Here is a 21,660-nt window from a genome sequence, read left to right on the forward strand (position 1 = left end):
TGATGTGTTGCTTTCCATTTTGACTACACTATTGCATAGTGAAATAGGTCTAAATCAGGATGGATTATACTCAAATTGTTTAGCCGATGCATCTTTTTTTAAGAATTTTTTCTCTGAGTTTTTCATCAAGGCACTCATATAGGAGAAAAGGCTCCCCCATACTTGCAGTAAAGGATGGGTTCAGTATAATATGAAGGGCATACCTGCAGTAAAGGGTGGGTTCAGTATAATATGAAGGGAGGGAAGAAAATTATTGGCAGTTCTATTGAATGGCCATCCAAAGGTGGAGCAAATCTACCAATTGCACAGGATTAATTTGAACGATTATAGCAAGGTAGAGCAAAGTAACTGTGTCCACTCACGATTGCACAGGACCATCTTGATTGAGGATTTGCTGCTCAGAATGGGATGAAGCATCTGTGAGCGCATGCATGCAGGTGGAAGTAGAGGGCAAAGAAAAGGATTTGCTGCTGAGATGGGAGGAAGCATCTGTGTGTGCATGCATGCAGAGTGGCATTGTTCACATCCCTGAAAGCCAATAAGAATTCGGTTACACAACTACGTCTATCAACTTGCACTGATAGTAGCAAGATAAATAGTCCCAAAGCTATTCAGAAACTGTTCTTGAACACTTGGCCTGCTCAAGATGGCCTTTCAAAACCAGTAGCCAATACCTCTTGCCTCTTCATAAATCCACACAAAGAGGTCAGCATTTAAATTCCAACACATTTCCAGTTTCTTCTCTGGTAACATGCCCCATAATGGTGTTGACATTCCCTGTGGAAGGTAGTAAAGCCCAGTTATGGAACTTGTCAACAGCAACTTGCAACCAGCATTCTGTGTGCACTGAAAGATAAAATAAAGCAGTCCAAAAGCTATTTGAAAAGGTTTTGGAGTGAGAGAACACGTGTACTAGTCAAGATGGCAATTACAAGGCCTCTTATAGAATCCACACTGGGAGAAATCGCAAAGCCAGTGCCAGAAGAGCCAAGGCAAGAAAAAACTTTGCTTAGAAAAACTATTCAAGCCAGTTCTGGAAACCCAGCGAAGCCTATGGTTTTACAAGGTGGTTGCACATAGGCCAACATGGAAACCGTGCATATAAAATAAACTGCTTCCGAAATCCTAGCTAAAAATATAATTTACACCATTGCTATATAAGCCAACATGCCATGAACCTTGTAGATGTGCACAGCTGATTACACACTCAAAAACAATGCATACTGAACAACCTGATGACAGTTGTCCATGGTTTGGATCTAGCCATATTGGCGCTGAACTATCACAGTTGTCTATGGTTTGGATCTAGCTATATTGGTGCTGAACTATCAGCAGTTGGGCCCAACTTCCTTAAAGGTCAGCCTCTGACAACAGTTTGGCCTTTGCTTTTCCTTGTGAAGGCTCTACTTTTCGAGGAGCTCCAAACTCCGACCAAAAAGAAAAATAGCCCTTCCGTTGAGGTTGTGCAGAGCAGAATTTCCTAGCTGCTGTACCAACAATGGCCATAGCTGCAGCACTTGGGAGCACTTGGGAGCATTTTGGCAGCCCTTCCAATCCCTGCTCTTCGTCAGCCGAAGTGTTTTTCACTTCTTTTGCTCTGCCAAATACTCCACAACCATCACCATCTTTGAATTTTTTCATACCAAGAGCAAGATATCTGACAGAGTCCTGCCCTACTCCATCATACAATACATGAGCATGCCCCGGCTTGCCTTCAGCTTTACTGATAGAAGTTGGATGCCATCTTTGGAGCCAATTATGAGGCTTGCTTGGTGGCCTTTCACGGAGAGCAACCAGGCCCTTCTCTGCTACTCTTGAGATACCATGATTCTCAAGTCCACGCAGCCGTTTGCCAAGTAGAGGAGTGGTTATTTCTTGCCTATCATTATGGTGACTCCGTGATCCGGACACTTGACCCAAACCATTAGACTGGGGATGCTCTTTAAGCTTTGATGCCAACTGTTGATGGTTAACAGCTGGATTGCTTGAAAAACCCTGGCCTTCACTGGGCATGTTACTTTCTGACCTTATCCCTTTGTTATAGATTTGATCTAAAGCATCTGACCTCTGCCCGAATTGCCTTTGACATACTTTGTCCTGATCACTTCCCTGTGAAGCCTTTAAATTTACCCTATGTTGTAGCATCTGACCTTTGCTAAGGTCTTCTGTCTGTCTGCATGGTGAGGCCGAGCTTGAATGATAAACATTGTCTCTGTGTAAACCACCTTGTTCACTTGCAGGCAGTATAACCTGAACCTTGCCTGCACAAGCAACTAGCTTATCACTTATTAGCACTATTGTTGCAATATATGAGATAGATTAATCAATCATGTCACATGCCATGGTGCTTTCACGTAACCTTTGTAGTAAGAAAGATGTGCATAGTGATGACTAGGGACACCCCCCATTCTTTTCTGCTACTGCCAAAAAAGAAAGGGTAATCTTTATTCCTCTCATATAAGCTGTTTTGAGTAGCTCTAGAGACCCATGAAAAACAAGCCAAAAAAAAAAAAACACAAAATTGGCTCTCAATAAAGAAGAGTTGGAAAAACATTTTAGCTATGAGAAGGGTTGTATGCAAAGCATGGGGACAGCTCAAAGATCAGCCTGCCTTGTTTATGTTTGATGATCGTGCAACAGATGATTTCATATCTTTGCCAGATGGCAGCTGCTTTCGGCATTGATGTAGAGGACATGAGTCCTCAAATTGAGGCAGGGTCTACTTTTGTTGGCAAGGAAGTGCAAATAACGCCAATCATTGGTAAGTTGTGCATACACATGAAGGGGTATTTGGATCATGAAAATTTTTTCGTTGCCCCATTGAATGGCAGCATTGCTTGGTAATGCCTTGGGAAACACGTCTTGATCCACGCAAGGCAAGTTGTGCATACACATGAAGGGGTTTTTGGATCATGAAATTTTTTTCGTTGCCCCATTGAATGGAAGCATTGCTTGGTAAGCCTTGGGCATATGTCATAGTTACCACGGAACGTCGTTCCGCCTTCCTGGAACGCCGGAACGCCGTTCCGGGCGAAGGCACGTTCCCGAAACGTCCCGAAACGTTCCGGATTTTTTTTATTTTATTTTTTAATAGTTTTGCTTGCAGAAATGTATGTTCATGTCTTGGGGGAGCAAATATTATGAAGCATATTTGGCTATCCGTATACAAAAGTTACATTTTTTTGTGTCATATGCTGACATGTCATATGATGTGGCGTTCCGCGACGTTTCCGATCTGCTCCCGTTCCCGTTCCCGCTCCCGTTCTAGCATCCGACGTTCCCGGAACGTTCCTGTTCCGCGGTAACTATGGTATACGTGTCTTGATCCACACAAGGCTTACAAGACCAACACGATCACTTTCATGCATAAATGCCGAGAGCATGTGACAGATGCTAGCATGGAAGGAAACACTATTTCCATTGTATCTCATGTTCAAACTAATAACGCAATGAAGTAGAATGTAGTTGCATCTCATGGAGACTTGTCTGCCATGTGTGATTCATATCATATAGATGCAGAATTTTCCACTTTATGGGCTGATTTGATGGCTGGCCATGCACATGCCTCTCATATGTGATCAAAGAGGGTTATCTCATGAAAGATAACTACTTATGTGTGGTGTCAATCATGAGACAAAAAGTTATGGAAGAATGTCATTCTCCTCTCTATGATGGTGATAGAGGTATATTGCCCACTACCAGCATGATTGAACGATATTTGTTTTAGCTAGGCGTGAGAAGGATATACAAGCATATGTGTGTGCATGTATCACTTGTCAAAAGGTGAAATTTGAGAGGCAAACGTGTAGCATGCGCCGAGCTAGGACCGTATGAAACAACGAAGCCTTTCTTTAAACTTGAGTTTAGTGAGTCTTTAGCAATCCTTTAAAACAACATACATGAATTTGAAAGAGATGATGTAGAGACAACACCAGATGGGGTCCCGAATTACCCACTGAAGGGCCTCCCCCTGCAAGCGGAGTATTTGCTTTATTTCTTCTTCTGGAGAACTGGATATAAGCTGAACTGTGTCCCACAAGACTGAGCAGACAAACTGACTACATGACCGCCAAACGCAAGGACAAAGCAACCAAACCCTGAACTCTGCATAAGCTGTAGGCGACTCTATCTTCGAAGAGGATACACCAGCCCAAGACTAAGGGTTGGTGTGCTGAATACTCTTGAAGAGACTGAGCTTCTTTGCCTTGGGCTGAAAGCACAAGAGTGGCTGTAGGTATACAAAGGCTAGAGCCTATGCACACATGCTTGACTGACTTTGTTTAATATCTATGATTTTATTTGATGATTTGTGGGACTGGCTATGGCTTCCCTTTTTATATGATCTCAGGGCGCTGGTCGCCTACCTTAGTATGCTGTCCGCCAGCAGATAAAGCCCATGACTGTAATAAATAGCATTTAATGCTCTGTTTTCCGGTCAAGTTGCTGGCTGACTATTGCATAAATTGGCCGATAGCAGTCTGGCATTGGCCGACTGCTGTCTAGGCCCTGAATGTCCTGTCTAATTGCATTCTTAGCCCCCAGCAGGCTGCCGACTGGTCTTATATACTGGCTAGGGGTATTAGCTACCCCTTGCAAGGCTTGCCCATCTTTGGGGCTGGCCCCAACTACATGAAGTGCATTTACATGCTTACAATGCGGACTACTCCTATGCAAGGTTGCATTCAAAACCCGTTTTTTATTATTTAGGACGTTTTGTACTTGCAAATGTTTCAAACCTGTTTTTTATTATTTTTTTGGACTTGCACTTGTTATGCTAAAATTTTTAGATAGGCTGAAATGGAGAATGTGATATGTGTTGATACATCACTCCTTGTCTAAAAAAGGATATTAGATATAGACTTTGAGCTTTCTTGACCAATCACACAAACACACACACACACACACATGATTTAAACATTAAAAAGTACGTAACGTTTTTTACGTACTTTATCAATCGGCAACATTCTATACCACGTAAACTCGTATCGTTTTGTACGTTTGACACCACCTTGCTCCTATGGCTGACATCTACATGCACCTATATGATGAACACTTGTTGAATTCTCCACAGTGGGTTAAGAGGATTGACCTAACACTGACCTCTATGGTTGGGAGACTGACCTACGTAGCTCGTGCTTGACATGTCCCGGACAAGGGTTCACAAAGGAGTCACGGCATACGACAAAATATTCTAAAAGGTACTACTTCTATACATGATTCTTGCCCTGTTGATGAGCCAATTTGTCACCGTGTACCACACTGCATGAATGCACGTGACAAAAAGACTCCAAGCTTGCTTCAAACATTGCCTATTCCCTCGCAACCATGAGAAAGTATTGCTATGGACTTGCTGAGGACACAACACAGAAATGATGCAATTTGGACTATTGTAGACAGGTTTAGCAAGCAAGCTCATTTCTTGCCCATCAAGACAACAATCAAGACCAAGCGTATGGTCAAGATATTTCTTGCACAAGTGTTCTAGCATCATGGCATGCCCAAGTCCATTGTGGGGGACAGAGATCCTAGGACGACGAGCCTATTTTGGAGGGCTTTGTTTGATAACAAGGACACAAAACTGGACTTCTCATCAGCATACCACCCTCAAACGGATGGCCAAAGTGAGGCTGCAAATTCAGCCGCATTGGAGCTGCTTAAATGTTGCGTAGCGGATCAAAAGCCTTCGTGGGAGAATATTTACTGCTTGTGGAATTTGCATACAACAACAGGTGCATGCATCTACATGAAAGGCTCCATTTGATATTGTATATGGTAAAGTGGTGTTGGCACCCATCCTTCACATGAAGGATGAGATATTTGCGGCTAATGAGTATGTTAGAGACATGGAGGATGCGTTTGCCCAAGTACGGATAGTTTTTTGAAAGGTCTCAAGAGCATAAGAGAGTTGTGAACAAGCATAGAAAGCAACTAGACATCAAAGATAATGATTGGGTGAAACATCAGGCATTAGAAATGTTGATCCACATTCTCTCTTTCTTTTTGTGATACATGTCACAATGCTTTTCATGTGAGTCTCCTCCACAAGTATGTGGGGCCGAAACCAGTCATTAAAGATCCACCAGAAGGGGATGAACTTAACGAGATCTTGCAACCAAAACAAATTGCATTTCACAAGGAGCGTAAGCTTGCAGGTGGCAAGCTATCTAGGTATTACCTTGTCGAGTTCAAGAACAATCTCCCCGCTATTGCTATGTCATGTCAATGTGCAATGCTAATCCCAAGGCTAATCTCTGAAAGTTAGCAAATTAAACAATATATTCATATCATTAAAGATCCACCACAAGGGGATGAACTTAACGAGATCTTGCAACCAAAACAAACTGCATTTCACAAGAAGCGTGAGCTTGCAGGTGGCAAGCTATCTAGGCATTACCTTGTCAAGTTCAAGAACAATCTCCCCGCTATTGCTATGTCATGTCAATGTGCAATGCTAATCCCAAGGCTAATCTCTGAAAGATAGCAAATTAAACAATATATTCATATATGTATAAAAAGGTTAAAACATCTTGGCCTTTCACCTTCCCAAAACACCTGATACTAGCATAGTCACATGGGACGCGAAATGGGGACGGGGAACGAGGAAGGAAAAGATTGAGAATGGCCATTCCTTGTGACTATAGAGTGACATGGGACGGAAATGGGAACGGGAAGATGCTACCATCCCCAACATTCCCGAGTCTAAAAATGCCCATTCCCTATGACTATGAATACTAGACTTGCCCCATGTGAGAGCCACTTGCACTCGGGGTTGATTCTCTGACCACACCTTGGAGGAGAGGTGAGCTCAAGTGTGTAACATAAGATAAGAATCATTCAACAAGCATAAATATCATGATGCTCCATAAGCATTACTGCTACTCATAGTTTATAGGCATTTCGGCCACCAATAGTTTTACAGGCATTTCGGCCCACCAATAGAAATCTTTGACCCATGAGATAACCATGAGTTCCATAAGTCCAATGCATCCCAAATAAAGGAAGCCAAAAACATAATCCATCCCAATAAAGGAAGCCATAAACCATCTCAAGGCAAACAACAACACACTATTCTCCTTGTACAGGCATACAAGGGTTACTGAATATCAAAATCACTTCATAATAAGTAGCAAAAGCAAAGTATACTTAGCTTTTATTTTCTTGATTCGATCCTGTGACATGAGGGTTATGAATCCACCATGCCAACCAAAAGATATTGCTCCATATCGGTTGCCTTCGATCTTAATAATAAGATCAGGCATAAATGGCCAATTCCATATAGAAGAGAATACATGCAATAAAGCCAATTCCACGATTCCAAAATGGATTCTAAAAACCCATAAATCAGATTGTCTTTTGCACATGCCTTGATGCATGACTGCTCCCATAAGTGGATAGGTCGGATGTATTTTAACTACACTAGTAGCTAGTGTTTATACCCCAACAGAATCGTCTTCACACAAGAGTGTGAAAGAGCTTGTGCTCTGATACCAATGTAACTTCCGGGGTGCCCCCGGATTTCGCAAAACACTTGACCATTGATGCAACTAAACACTGAAATCGGCCACAGCCTTAACACATATCCATCATCACTTTGCATAAAACATAAAAGCTGGACAAAACATCCACAAATGCTGAAAGTGGAGCTTGCACATGTGACACCGCATAAAGGTTGGAATGGCCCGACCCCCTCCTCTCTCCCCCCCCCCCCCCCCCCCCCCCCCCCCGCCCCTTGGAGTATTTTGTTACCCAAGAAGAATAATATCATGTACAAGCTTTGAGGGCCTTACTCTCCCCACGGCCCGGATTATCCATATACAAATGCCATAACACAGCCCGACACGAGGCAACTATAAAATTCAGCCAACACATAGCATTAGAAATGCTGAGCCAACAATATAAACCATATACCTCTGTGTGGGTACTAATTCTTCCCTTAAAACCACGGGTCTTCATGCAATAGAGCTGGTATAGCAAGTACAACTCTCCATTCAACTGGTACAACAGGTACAATGGCTGACACAACAAGTACAATGGTTGGTACAACAAGTACAAGGGTTGGGTGTAGCAGGTATAGTGGCTGGTACATCCGGTACAATGGTTGGTACAACAAGTACAAGGGCTAGTACATCAGGTATATTGATTGGTACAACCGGTACCTTGGCTGGTACAATAGGTACAAGTACAAAGGCCTGGTACAACAGGAACAATGGGTGGTACAACTGGTACAATGGCGGGTACAACAAGTACAAAGGGCTGGTACAGCAAGAATAGTGGTTGGTACATCCGGTACAATGGTTGGCACAGCAAGTACATCAAGTACAAGGGCTGGTACAACAGGTCCAGCAAGTACAAGGGCTGGTACAACACATACAGTGGCTAGAAATCATAATAAAATTATAAAAACCCTTGCCTTCAATATTTCTTCGCGATGGAAGCCTCCAAAACAGTCCCCAACAGCTAGTATTCTTCATGGGCAGCCTGAGAGAGAGAGAGAGAGAGAGAGAGAGAGAGAGAGAGTAAGCCCAATGAAGTGTGCAGTGACAGATGCAACCACGTGTACGAGAGAGAGAGACAGAGAGAGAGAGAAAAGGAGAGAGAGAGAGATGGGAATAGGGGATTCACACGGTATACCACGCTGAGTGGGGAATAGGCCCCGCCTCCTTTTCAAGAATTTATTTCACGAACAAGCCACGGGCTTTTCCAAGCCAGGACCAATACAACAAATGAATACAATATCAAACAAAGGTGTCGATGTCGAGATCGGGCTGAGGTCCATGTCAAGACACAAGATAACTCATGCCACCCCTTCCTCAAGAATTTATTTCACGAACAATCCACGGGCTTTTCCAAGCCAGGACCAATACAACAAATGAATACAATATCAAACAAAGGTGTCGATGTCGAGATCAGGCCGAGGTCGATGTTGAGACACAAGATAACTGATGCCGAGCTCAACATAAGAATGACCCACATGAGACTTACACCGGGCTAGTACCAATATCCAATCAATCAAATTGTTGTTCCCAAGTATCCACAAAAGCTCTTTGTTCTCAATCCGATCCGGACAAAATCAATCCCGAGAAAGCAAACACGAGGGTGGTGAATACGTGATTCGAAAAATAGCCTCTTCTTCTTAGGTGTTTGAAGAGGATGGTGGCGGTGCTCTAAGGTAGCGCAGTCAGCGCTGTTGGAGGCAGAGAGGCCTGGTTTGCCAAGGCACATAGGAGCAGCAACAGGTGGCGCAGTTGAATGTGGAGGCGCACAGGAGCAGCAGGCGAAGGGGACGCAGCCAGTAGTAGGTGGCGCAGCTGCGAGCAGAAGTGGCGCTGTTGTAGGCAGAGGCGGTGCTGCGTTGCTAGCTGGTGTCGGCGGCGACGGGAGGCAGTAGCAAAGCCGGCTTCGAGTGGCACAATGGCGGCACAGCCAGATAAAACAGGTGCTGCTGGGCGGCGCATAGAACAGATGAAGGCGGTTGGAGGCGAAGTAGTGGGGCTGAAGGGCGGCACAGTCAGTGGAGCAACAATGGATACAAGCACTGCAGAGGTGGCCGCCTGTAGAAAGGAGGTGGTAAGATGATGAAGATGATGTTCTTGCTTTCCCAAGGGAGTTCTCCACGTACTTCTTCTATAAACCTCCAAAAATTCTTTTATGGTCCACCAAGAGGGTACATGGTCTTTAAATACTTGAGAGGATGCTTGCTTTTGCCTTTATTTCCTAGCTTTTGTTTTATTCCGTGCTTTTGCTTTGCCTCCTTGCTTTTGCTTCAATAATAGTCAAAGTTCTTGATTTATGCTTTTACGACTTCAAGGCCTTGCTTTTTTGCCTTGGAGCTGCTTTTTGAAAAAGCAGCTTATAGCCTTTTGACTCAGTTTGACATGCCCTTTCCAACGGTGCCCTCAGCTTTTTGGTCAACAAAGTTTGGTTGCTTTTTTCTGCTTTTTGACCGAGACGAGTGCTTTTTCCAATTCTAGCTTTAGGAACCCTGTTTCCATGTGTCCATGTGCCCGGGCATGAGTTCTATCATGTGAAAAGAGCATGGAGGACCAAATGGTTAGACCTTCATAGGGCCCAAGGACAGACACCAAGGAGCACATGGGACAGTCATGGGCGCACTATCACCGGCCAGCTAGTACACACACCGTCGAGAAACATGCAGGGAACCGCCTCTGGAAAAGGCGCACCGAAAAAATGTACAAAATGAAAGCAATGTGGTCTAGGACATTATTAAAATTGGGCTAGGAAAAAAACACGTTTTATACAAGGCGAAACGTTTCGTACATTTCCAAGAGGTATGAAACGTGTTTCTATGTAACACCGGTTGGCATCATGGGATGATTCTTTCGAGGTGATTACCGATGCCATTAACCTAGCCATTGGAGCTGGTCTTCAGCAAGATGATAGACCAATGGCTTATTATAGCCGCAAGTTGAATACCACCAAAAAGAATTATTGGGTATATGACAAAGAGCTTTTGGGGTGATCACTGATGACCACACTTAAACATTGGAAACACTTCCTTTACGAGAGAGATTTCACAGTTAGGACAGATCACCATGCACTTAAATGGTTACAAACCATGCCCAGTGCCCAATGGAGTGACAAGCAGTCTAGATGGAGTCAAGTGTTCTAGATGGAGTCAAGTGTTCTAACAATTCGGGGGAATGATTGAATATGTCTAGTAAAAACAATCCTATTGCCAATTGCCGATGCTCTCAATCGAAAAGGTACAATTCAAACATTGCAAGGATCCACTATGCTAGAAATTCAAGGCAAGGACTTGGACAGCATAAAGACAGAATATCCGGATTCAAAAGAATTTGAGACTCAGTATCAATTGACCCTTAGTTCAGAACCACGCCACTACAGTATACAAGATGGTTGGTTGTTTTTCAAGACTATTTGTGTGTACTCAAAGAAAAGCGCCAATTGCTTCTCCATGATGCCCATGACTCTCTTGTCGGAGGTCATGGGGGTATCAACAATACCCTGAAAAAGTTAGAGACGTCGCTTTATTGGCCCAAAATGCGACAGGATGTCTACCAACACATCCAAGCATGTCAGATATATCAAAAAGTGAAAGTTTCACACACAAAATAGGCAAGGTTACTTCAACCTTTGCCTATTCCAGAGGAATCTTTTCACGACATCAGTATGGACTTCGTAGACCCTCTTCCCATATCAGCTGGATCTAGAAACACACAATGTATGACGATTGTGGACAGATTCAGTAAGTCATGCATGCTCATTCAAATCAAGGAAATAGCCATAGCCGAGAACATAGCTCGCTTGTTCATTTGGTTTTGGTATCCCATGGTGGTTTGCCACGGACAATCACATCAGACAGAGATCCTAAATTCACGTCTCATTTTTGGACAGCATTGATTGACAATTTTGGGACTAAGTTCCACGTCTCCAGTGCATTTCATCCACAAACAAATGGCCAAAGAAAAATATATAATAAATTGACCTTTGACATTCTCAAATCATATTGCGATGACCAATGCTCGAAATGGAAATAATATCTTTCTTTCGTTCACGCAATCCTGAATGATACTCACTCATCGAGCATTGGCCGGACGCCCATATGAGGCAGCATTTGGTCGTTGGTTCTCATCTCTTTTGACAAGACAAGTATCACCATCTCTAGAGGCCAACAAAACAACCGAAACATTTTTAGAGACCATAGAGTCAATTAAGGAGCGTCTTGCAAAAGCTTAGGAAGCTTATACCCGGTAAGCCAACAAATCCAGGCGAGATGTCTACTTTAAGGAAGGGGATTAGGTATATCTATATATATACCTAGATGAATCTAGGACGCATCATGAAGCAACGGCTAAAGCAAGTGGGCAAGCATTGTTCCAAGCTTTCATTCTAAAGTTTCGGCCCGCTTCTCGTCATTCAAAAGTTAAGTGATGTCTCTTTAAAGTTGAAGTTGCCGGAAAGTTGGACTATGCATAATGTCTTTCATGTTTCTTGGTTGAAGCAAAATGTAAGTCCAGCATTGTAGGATGTATCAGAAGAGTAACAACCGGATGCAATCGACGAGGTAGAAGTCATAGAGACAGAACAAATTCTCCTCCACGGATGCAAGCATGGTTCAGATCGAAGAATACGACAGTTTTATACAAAGTTCAAGGATCGAGGAACCTATGAACCATAATGGCTGGATAAAGAGTTCTTTCAAGAGTATCCCTAGTTATTGGCAGACTACTTGGAATCTGCCGCCAAGCTAAGCAGGAGGGAATGTGTACAAGTGTTGGTTGACCCAAGGCTATCCATGTGTCAAACGAGAGAACATTATAATCTGCACCAGAGTCAATTAAGGCACCCTGCACTAGGGTACACAGTGGCACATTGGCATCATCATCAGTGCAACGTTAATACAAAAGTAATACCTTTTTATAGGAATATTTGTCATACGGCGTGACCCCATCGTGAGCCCTCAATCCAGAGATAGTCAGGCACGAGCTACGTAGGTCAATCTCCGAGCCATAGAGCTCGGAGAATTCATCAGATAGGTACATGTGGCAGTCAACCTTTGCAGTAGGTTTGCATCAAAAGAATCTAAGCAAGTCAGGGAAATGAATACAAAAGATGTTTGCAGCCCTACATGAAAAGATGCAGGGGGGAAGAGAGCTTGAGCTCTTGCAAGCACACACACTCACAAAACCCTAGTAGAGAACACACAAGGTGAGGCTGGAAATCTTCTTCTTCTTCACTCAACACTCTACACACCATATACAAGATAAGAGTACTCATAATATGAAAGGTACTCAACCAATACATACATGGGTTCTCTATAGTGTGAACCCAACTAAATGAGCTGGCGCTATAACTATGCCAGTCTCTAGAATGGCTGTCACACAGCCTGTCATCCCACTGGCCGCATATCACCCATGATCTCACCAACCATGCCAGTGGTGTAAGTGTGGGACCTATCCCCCAGGCGGGTCATCAGTGTCCACCGCCTCACTGGATGAGCTCGATATCTCAACACTCCCCCTCGAGCTCAACTCCATCTCATGTACACCAAGCGAAGCCCTGAATTTGCGGAGCTTCTCTGTACCCAATGCTTTGGTGAAGATGTCAACTACCTGATCCTCTGTGCTGACATAAACAAGGTCAAGGTCTCCTGCCAAGACCTTCTCTCTGACGAAGTGGTAGTGGACCTCTATATGCTTCGTACGAGCATGAAAAACTGGGTTCCTGGCCAACTGTATACTGCTAATGTTGTCACAGAAAATGACAACTTGTCTATCCACTAATAGACCCAAATCTGCAAGTAGCTTTCTCAACCAAGCTACCTCACATGCTACCATAGAAGCTCCTCTGTACTCGGCCTCTGTACTGGATAGAGCAACCGTAGGCTGCTTCTTACTGCTCCAAGTCACAACAGCACTCCCCAAAGAAAACACGAATCCACTAGTAGATCTTCTATCTGAGATACTATCAGCCCAATTAGCATCTGTGTACCCATGTACACATATCTCTGTCCCAGTCTCATAGAATAGTCCACAATGCAAAGTAGACCTCACATACCTCAGTATACGTCTCAATGCATCCAAATGTGGTTTCCGTGGAGCCTGCATAAACTGACTCACCAACCCAACAGCATAGCTCAAATCTGACCTGGTGATCGTCATGTATATCAAGCTTCCTACTATGCACCTATACATAGTAGGGTCCTCCAAAATCTCTCCTGAATCTGCACTCAACTTGCCATTCTGATCCAATGGCACTGAGATAGGCTTACAGCCTGTCATACCATACTTGGACAACATGTCCAAGCCATACTGTCTCTACAGTAATCCAATACCATGTGGTGACCTAATCACCTCAATGCCCAAGAAATATCTGAGCTCCCCCAGATCCTTCATCTCAAACTTCTGTCTAAGCAAGATCTTTACATCAAAGATCTCTGCATCATGGTCCCCCGTAATGATCAAGTCATCTACATAGATGACAACAAGCACAACCCCTCTATCACCATGTCTCACATACAGCGAGAAATCTGCATTGGCTACATGAAAGCCAATAGTGACAAGATATTCAAAAATCTTGTCAGACCATGCTCTTGGTGCTTGCTTTAAGCCATACAAGGCTTTCTTCAACCTGCAAACATGCTCGGGGTGACTCACATCAGGTGGCTGCAACATATACACCTCTTCTTGCAAATCCCCATGCAAGAATGCATTCTTTACATCCATCTGATGTAAAGACCATTGCTTTGACGCAGCCATTGCTATCACAACTCTCACTGTTGCCATCTTGGCAACTGGACTGAAAGTTTCCTCATAATCAATGCCATATGTCTGTGCATACCCTTTGGCTACCAACCTAGCCTTATACCTGTTTATGCTTCCATCACTGTTATGTTTTACTTTGTACATCCACTTGCATCCAATGGCTTTCTTGCCTTCAGGCAATTGCATATTCTCTGCATACCTTCCACTTTAAATTTTGACAGCCCTGTCACAATTTCTTTAGTCTGCATAGACTTCATTCTCTGCACATTCACATGTCCAATTCTTTTATGCCAAATGTCTGTGTCTGCAACAATTCCTGAACCATTTGCAAACATCGCAGCACTCATTTCAGGCATGTCTACATTCAAAGTAAACATTCTGCCCACTCTGTTGCCTTTTGCAACCAACCTGCACTTGTCTTTAAAGTCTTCAACATAACAACCATCAGGGTTAAACCTAACCTGCAAACCCTGCTCAATCATCTGGCCAACTGAAACCAGATTCTTTGTTATGTTCGGAATGTGAAGTACATCTGCAAGGTACTTCACTTTGCCATCCTCCATAGACAATGGCACATCTCCAACATGGACAATTGGATGAGCAGTGTCATCCCCTGTTTCCATAAAACCTGGTCTTTCCGGGTTTTTCAACTCCTTGAACCACTCTCCATGACTTATCATGTGGTTCGAAGCACCTGAATCCACATACCATACATCATCTTTTTGTGCTACTTCAGCATTTTCAGACATGGCATTCACGACATGCTGCATAACAAACAACCTTTCATTATCCTCATTATTTCTGCTTGAGGATGCATAGTTGTTTTGCTGCAATTTCCCATTTTGCATGTCAGCCTGCTTCTTATAACACTCTGCCTGCACATGTTCAGGCTTACCACAATAAAAGCATTCACGTGCATCATTATACTGCCTTTGCCAATTTCCACGACCTCTTTGACTCCCTCTGCCTCTGAATTTGCCTCTTCCACCTGCGTATTATTGTTGTTGTTGTGAATTCTGAGACTGCTGTTGTTGCTGCTGCTGACCATAATTCTGATTACCTGTTCGGCCACCTCCTTGACTGCGTCCACGGCCTCCTCTTCCTCGTCCTCTTCCTAAACTTGTGTATAAGGCTTGTTGCTCTGAACTGTTTTTGTTTTGTGAAGACTGTTGGTCTTCACCCAAGCTCCTCTTCTATAATCAGCATAGACACCAAATCTGTAAAGTTGGGAATGTTTTCCCGAGTCTGAATAGACGTCTTGAACGCCTTGTATTGTGGCCTGAGACCACGTAGACAGACTTCCACCTTATCATCATCATCTACTGACACACCAATAGATACAAGGGATTCCACAATACCCTTTATCTTCAATGCATAGTCATTCACAGACATGCTCTTTTTCTCCACAGTATGAAGTTCGTTCTTCAACTGTATCTTGCGTGCCTTGGTATTTGTTTCATAGAGTTTAACCAAGGTGTCCCACGCCTCTTTGGGGGACTTGGCATCCTAATTGTGCCCAATCATGGTGTCATGTATACTAATGGAGAGCTAATACATAACTTTCCTGGCTCCTTGGTTCCAGTCTTTAAACTCTTTCACATCTGCAGCCAGCACTCGGATTTATGTCCGGTATCTCCGGTGCCTCTTCATGCTCACCTTCTATATAGTCCCAATAGCCCTTTCCCATCAAGAAATTCGTCAACCTGAACCTCCAAGCATGGAAGTTATTCTTATCAAGCTTCTCAGCCACGATCTGGGTTATGCCATCATTTGACATCTTGCCAGACACACAATTTTACCAGAAATAGCACTCTGGTTTGTCCTGCACAAACTGCTGTATTTTCTGCAGCGATACTGTAGTACTCTTAAATGTCACAACCAGTGACTTCAATGTGCATACATACACCCAATGGCAACTGTTGACCTCTTTGCAGCACCCACAGTGTTTGCACAGTCAATCTTTCTTCTTGCAGTTCTTAAAACAGAGTTCTGCAGAGAATCGATGACTTGCTCGAAATCGCCTGCTTTCTGAAAAACGGAGGTCCAGACGCGCCCGAAACGCGTTTTCGGCCCAAGAAATTTCGTCCGATAGGACAGTATAGTTGCCCTATAGCTTTACTTCCGCGAAGAAAGCTCCTCAATCAGAGATCGTTTGCCGGTGCCTCCCGTAGAGCCACCGACAAGGGTGTAGTCACCAACACAAATAGGGAAGAGTAGTTGATCGTACCGCTTCCTGTGGTTCTCTTGCTTGCAGCTCAACCCTTAGCATGCACCAGGCTCTGATACCATGAAAAGATACAGGGAGGAAGAGAGCTTGAGCTCTTGCAAGCACAAACACACTCACAAAACCCTAGTAGAGAACACACAAGGTTTTGAGAGGCTGGAAATCTTCTTCTTCTTCACTCAACACTCTAAACACCATATACAAGATAAGAGTACTCATAATATGAAAGGTACTCAACCAATACATACACGGGTTCTCTATAGTGTGAACCCAACTAAATGAGCTGGCGCTATAACTATGCCAGTCTCTAGAATGGCTGTCACACAGCCTGTCATCCCACTGACCGCATATCACCCATGATCTCACTAACCATGCCAGTGGTGTAAGTGTGGGACCTATCCCCCAGGCGGGTCATCAGTGTCCACCGCCTCACTGGATGAGCTCGATATCTCAACACTACATTGGACCATGGGCAGCCCATGCCTTGCGGGCACCTTTGGGCAGCCCATACAACAGCCTAACCTGGCTGTAAGGTTCAGCCAGCAGCCCTAGGGGCCATAAGGGACTGGCAGACAGCATGTAAGAGTGGTATTGCTCCTGTCGGCCAGCCTAGGGGACAGACAGCAGCCTTTGGCTAGGCAACCAACAGGCTGGGCAGCATCAAATAGAAGCACAGCATTTAATGCTTGCTTAATATGTTTATTCAGCATTTTTTTTTGGATAGTATGCATGTTTTTGTCCAAACAAGCACGGATTTCCAGCATAAATCATTCAACAAATCAGCAAGTCTACAACAGATTTCAATCAGCAAATCAACAATCAGCATTCTACTCTCTCCAAGCTAACATTGAAGCTCCTCTTCCATTCGCAGCTAGCATATATGCAGTCCTACAGCTATTCTGGACTTGCATAAGTGGCCCGAAGAGTCTTCTGCAGAGCCCTTGGATTGGTGGATACTCATCTGACGTACAGTCTTACTCGTCCTTGTGTTGGGCAGTCATATTGCTTGTTCTCAAGCATTGTATAGCAGTTCTCCAAAGAATTAATATAAGCAAATACTTCTACTTGTAGGGGGGGGGGCCCTTTAGTGGTCAATTGGGACCCAATACTGTGTCGTCTACTTCTCTTCTATTCTCTTCTCTCTCTCTACGCTGTGAATTGGATGCTAAAGATCTCACCACATAAAGGTATAAAGAAGGCCCTGTTGTGCATTACCACTATGAACCTCAGTGTATGTAACAACAAGAGTTATGGCTTATTTTTCTGTTTTGCAGGTTCACACTTCATTAAAGTGTGGGGGGATAAGTTATGCATCACTTTGATTCACACTTTATTAAGGTTTGGGCGGACAGGTTATTAGAGAGTTCGAGACTCCGGTCAACCAAGCAAGAATTCACAAGTCCCTTTTTAATGAATGTGGACAAGCGAATGTGAGTGTGCATACGTGCCCCCCCCCCCACCACCACACACACACGCATGTCCATAGATAAAAAAGTAAATAAAATATTATGCATGCATATGCGTAGTAAAAACTCACATATACAAACATATGTATAGATGTAACAAAAAATGTATCATACTTAACATACTCATCCCCGTTCAAGACATTCAGTACTTCTATGCTTCACATATTTACTTCATGTACTTAACCACTTCTATGCTTCACATATTTACTTCATGAACAATGTGAAATTCCAAAAGAGATATATATGGGTTCCGAGGCAGGTTATGTGGCACCTAAACCATGAGGGAAATTGGAAGAAGCGTACAATGAGAGCTAGGTCATGCAGGAATCAGCCCTTTGCAATATGCCTATGAGAAGGCTATGCTTAATGCGGATGAGGCCAGCCGCAGTATTTATGGGGGGAACTGCAGGAAAACAAAAAGTTGGGCTGAAATGCAAACCCATCAATACCTATAGAAAGGAGAAGTCCACCTCAATTTGACAATTGAGCCTAAATTGCCGCAAAGTACGAAGTGGCCACAGATTGTTACGCAGAGTCTGCCAACTCTTATTCCAAGTCTGTGCTTGTTATGCACATAGATTGTACTTTGATGTTAGAGATTTTATGCCCAACTTATTCAGGAAAAATGCATTCAGTATGCTAAGTGTTTGAACAAAATAGAGATGAGTCTTATACAATGTGGAATATGTTAACTGTAGAAGATAGAATCCACATCAGTGTGATTCCAAGCTACTCTCTATGTCTCAATACAGAAGTCTCAATTACAAAAGAAAGACAGGTTCTCCTACCTAAAATATGCAGAGACCAATTGAACATACATGGACTTCCACTTACCCTCAGCAAAGCTGATAGCATGTTGCTCTCTTTCCAGCAAGTCCGCCTTCAGATTCATGCCAAGAGACTGAGTTCTGTGTTCCAGACTTGTACTTGATTCTTTACACCTTCCTTGAGACTGGAAATGTCCTGCTGACAACTTCTGGTATTTCAAAGATTGCCTTTCTAGCCTGCAGGCAGGAACATCAGTGTCTGGCCCTAATGTAAGCCTTGGACCATCATCCATCTCCGTAGCAGGGGCCTTGCTCGTGATCTGAGATGTCCTCTGATTCTTCAGTTCATCACGAGCTTGATAATATACTTCCACGAACTGTTCCCTAGCTTTTTTTGAAGCGCCAGAAGCTTCTGTAAACATTTCCCAGGGTAAACTTGCAGTGGCTGAGGCACTTGCATCAGCTCTGTCTGATCTTGCTGTCCCATGAGTGCTTTCTGAAGGTGACTGCTGCAATGCAGTTTTTCTTGGCTCAGCTGGTTTGAAGGAATCGCTGCTCTTGACAACCTTTGGAACTCCAATATCAGGCCGTGGAAGCTTTAAATCCAAGTTGACAATGGGAACATCAGATGATAGATTTGCAGTTCCTGAACTCTTAGAATTATTAGTGCCTTCTCCGGAGCGCCTTTTCCCCACAAGAATTGCACCTGTGCCTTCACAAATCTCTCTTTTATCATTTTCCATTAACGTAGCAGCATCATCAGAAGATGGGGCTCCGCTACACTTGCCAATTTGTTGCTCCATCACGAGACTGACACTAGCTCCCTCGGCAAGATGTTTACCTAGAATCACATTGTTGCCCCTCTCCACCGAAGTGATGGCAAAAAGGTGAGACCTACAATCGGGAGCACCTTTTGCATGCTCCTTTGAATTAGCCTTTGTACTTCCTTCCAATGGCCTTGGTTTCTGACAAGGCAACCCTGCCGTAGCATGTTTAGCTTCAGCAATCTCGATCATCTCCTCTTCCTGCAAGGTGACCACTTGTTTGACCGGCATAGTCTCTTTGCTAAATGGTGTCTCCAAAAGCTGCCCATTGGAATGAACATCTTGTGTAAGCTGGTCAAGCAAACCTCCACGCCTCCCACTAGCTAATGGGACCACCTTGCCAAAACCTTGAGTCTTTTGACTGAGAGGCCCTGGCGGCAATCCAAGCTTGCTACAAATGGGTGGCAATGGAGGCTTGCCCATAGTAATTGAGGCAATTGCCTCTCCTTGAGTGCTACCAGGTTTACATCTCGACATTGAATTATTCAAACTTAAATTTGAATGTGTATTTTTCCAAACTTGCTTCGATAATTGTGTGCTTACAACATTGCAAACAACATTCTTAGACCTGAAACCTCCTCTATCCAACTCCAAGAAGTGAGACTTTCCTCCAGGTTTTCCACCTGAACTAAGATTAGTCCAAGGTCCAAATCCATAACTAGAGAGAAGAACTGCATTTTCTGCACTCTCCTTCCCTGCTTCATATGATATACTCTCTTTGCCTCTGATAAAGCCACTTCTCTGTCTCTCAACAGCACCAGAATCCTTCTGCTCACTTACCTTTTGCCTTTCTGTGTCCACAACAGCTTCATTCTTCAAGTTCAGCCTTGGTCTGCCTCCATCTGTCTTTGTTAAAGCCTTCTCTTGAAAAAACCAAGCACGCTGTGAGCTGCTCACTTCTCTGTCTATATTTTCAATAGAATCCTGGCGTTCCTCAGGGCAGGTCATCTCAGAAACAGCTTCGACAGAGTTCCCTTTCCAGAGCTCCAGCTCATCTCGAGGCTTTAATCGTCGAATCCATGAGGACGTCAGTGATCTCTCGCCAGTTGTGCATTGTACTCTAGTAGTTTTACCAGAAGTAGGAGAAATTTGAGCCGATACAACATTGCTAGGTTTTCTTTTCTCAGCACCTTGTGGTTGAGCACTAGACACATCTGGCACCTTACAGAGCCTTGCATTTTCACAGACTACATGTGCAAATTGAAGTTATGCATCGATGGCTGCGCAAATGGCATGCTTCAGCAAGCTGCAGAAGAGGCGAGCACACCTGTGCAGATCCCACTTTTGTCAAGTTTCTTCTAAGGGGAGCAAGGCTCTCCTTCAGGGCTTCTCAAACGTGTAATGAGAGGCAAAGCTTCTACCTCATGTGTGCAAAGGCTCAATAAAAGGCCATGATGGCGGTGGTGGTGGTCAAGGGCAAAGCTTCCATTCAAAGCACAGGAGTTGTTGCAATTATGAAAGATCAAGGGCAAACTTCAAAGGAGCCCTAATACCAAAGCTTCTGTACAGTTCAAGGAATGAAAAGACATAGCCATCTCGGAGCATGCATTTGCCTCTTCACAGCATCCATTATTGAGCAAAAGCCAGACACCATGAACAGATGCGGAGGACTCTTTGGAGTATGGTATGGTAAGGGAAGAATGAGATAAAAATCAGTGTGTTCGTATACGGCTAACGCATACTGAGCCATGCACCATAGCTATGGTGACAGGAATCTGAGGCAGTGGATGTGGTCGGACCGAGGAAGGTTGCAAAGGACGCCCATCAATGCATAAAGAAAGGCGGCGGTGGGGTCTGCGCACATAAAGCAAATCCGAACACACACGAGTCAGGAAGTCGTCCCACTAACCCTCGAAGGGGCGGTCAGTGACGTGGCTCTCCTTTTTATACAGTTTCTAGTTAAGTACGCCTTTTTATAGAGTTTCGAGTTGAGCTGGCTAAATTTGATTGGGCATACTCATAAATATCAAAGGCGTCTATCGTGCCCACGTCTTCTCGTTCAACGCGTTTGCCAGGTGGAAAGCAAATGGACTTTGCAGACGGGACATTGTTTCTATCGAACCTTGGTGAATTATATTTATTTGAACCATACATCTATATATATAATTATATTTATATTTATATTTTCTTGAA

The 21,660-nt window shown here is 43.8% G+C and overlaps 1 protein-coding gene across 2 annotated transcripts; it reads right to left on the bottom strand.

The window, feature by feature from the left end:
* Positions 1 to 888: 888 nt before the first annotated feature.
* LOC147626290 (uncharacterized) lies at positions 889 to 21,313 on the bottom strand. Of its 2 annotated transcripts, none has more exons than XM_086816440.1 (2): positions 18,771 to 21,313; positions 889 to 2,261 (listed from the first exon to the last, which is right to left on the bottom strand). In XM_086816440.1, exons 1-2 carry the CDS (start codon positions 20,473 to 20,475, stop codon positions 1,351 to 1,353), a joined length of 2,616 nt encoding a protein of 871 aa, XP_086672566.1. In that variant the 5' UTR covers positions 20,476 to 21,313; the 3' UTR covers positions 889 to 1,350. The 2 variants fall into 2 exon arrangements, with proteins under 2 accessions (XP_086672566.1, XP_086672565.1); XM_086816439.1 differs by having other exon boundaries at positions 889 to 2,273; positions 18,771 to 21,273.
* Positions 21,314 to 21,660: the final 347 nt, after the last annotated feature.

The sequence above is a fragment of the Cibotium barometz genome, chromosome 22, assembly GCF_041138505.1.
Source record: "Cibotium barometz isolate CiBa-2024 chromosome 22, ASM4113850v1, whole genome shotgun sequence".
Classification (NCBI taxonomy): domain Eukaryota; kingdom Viridiplantae; phylum Streptophyta; class Polypodiopsida; order Cyatheales; family Cibotiaceae; genus Cibotium; species Cibotium barometz.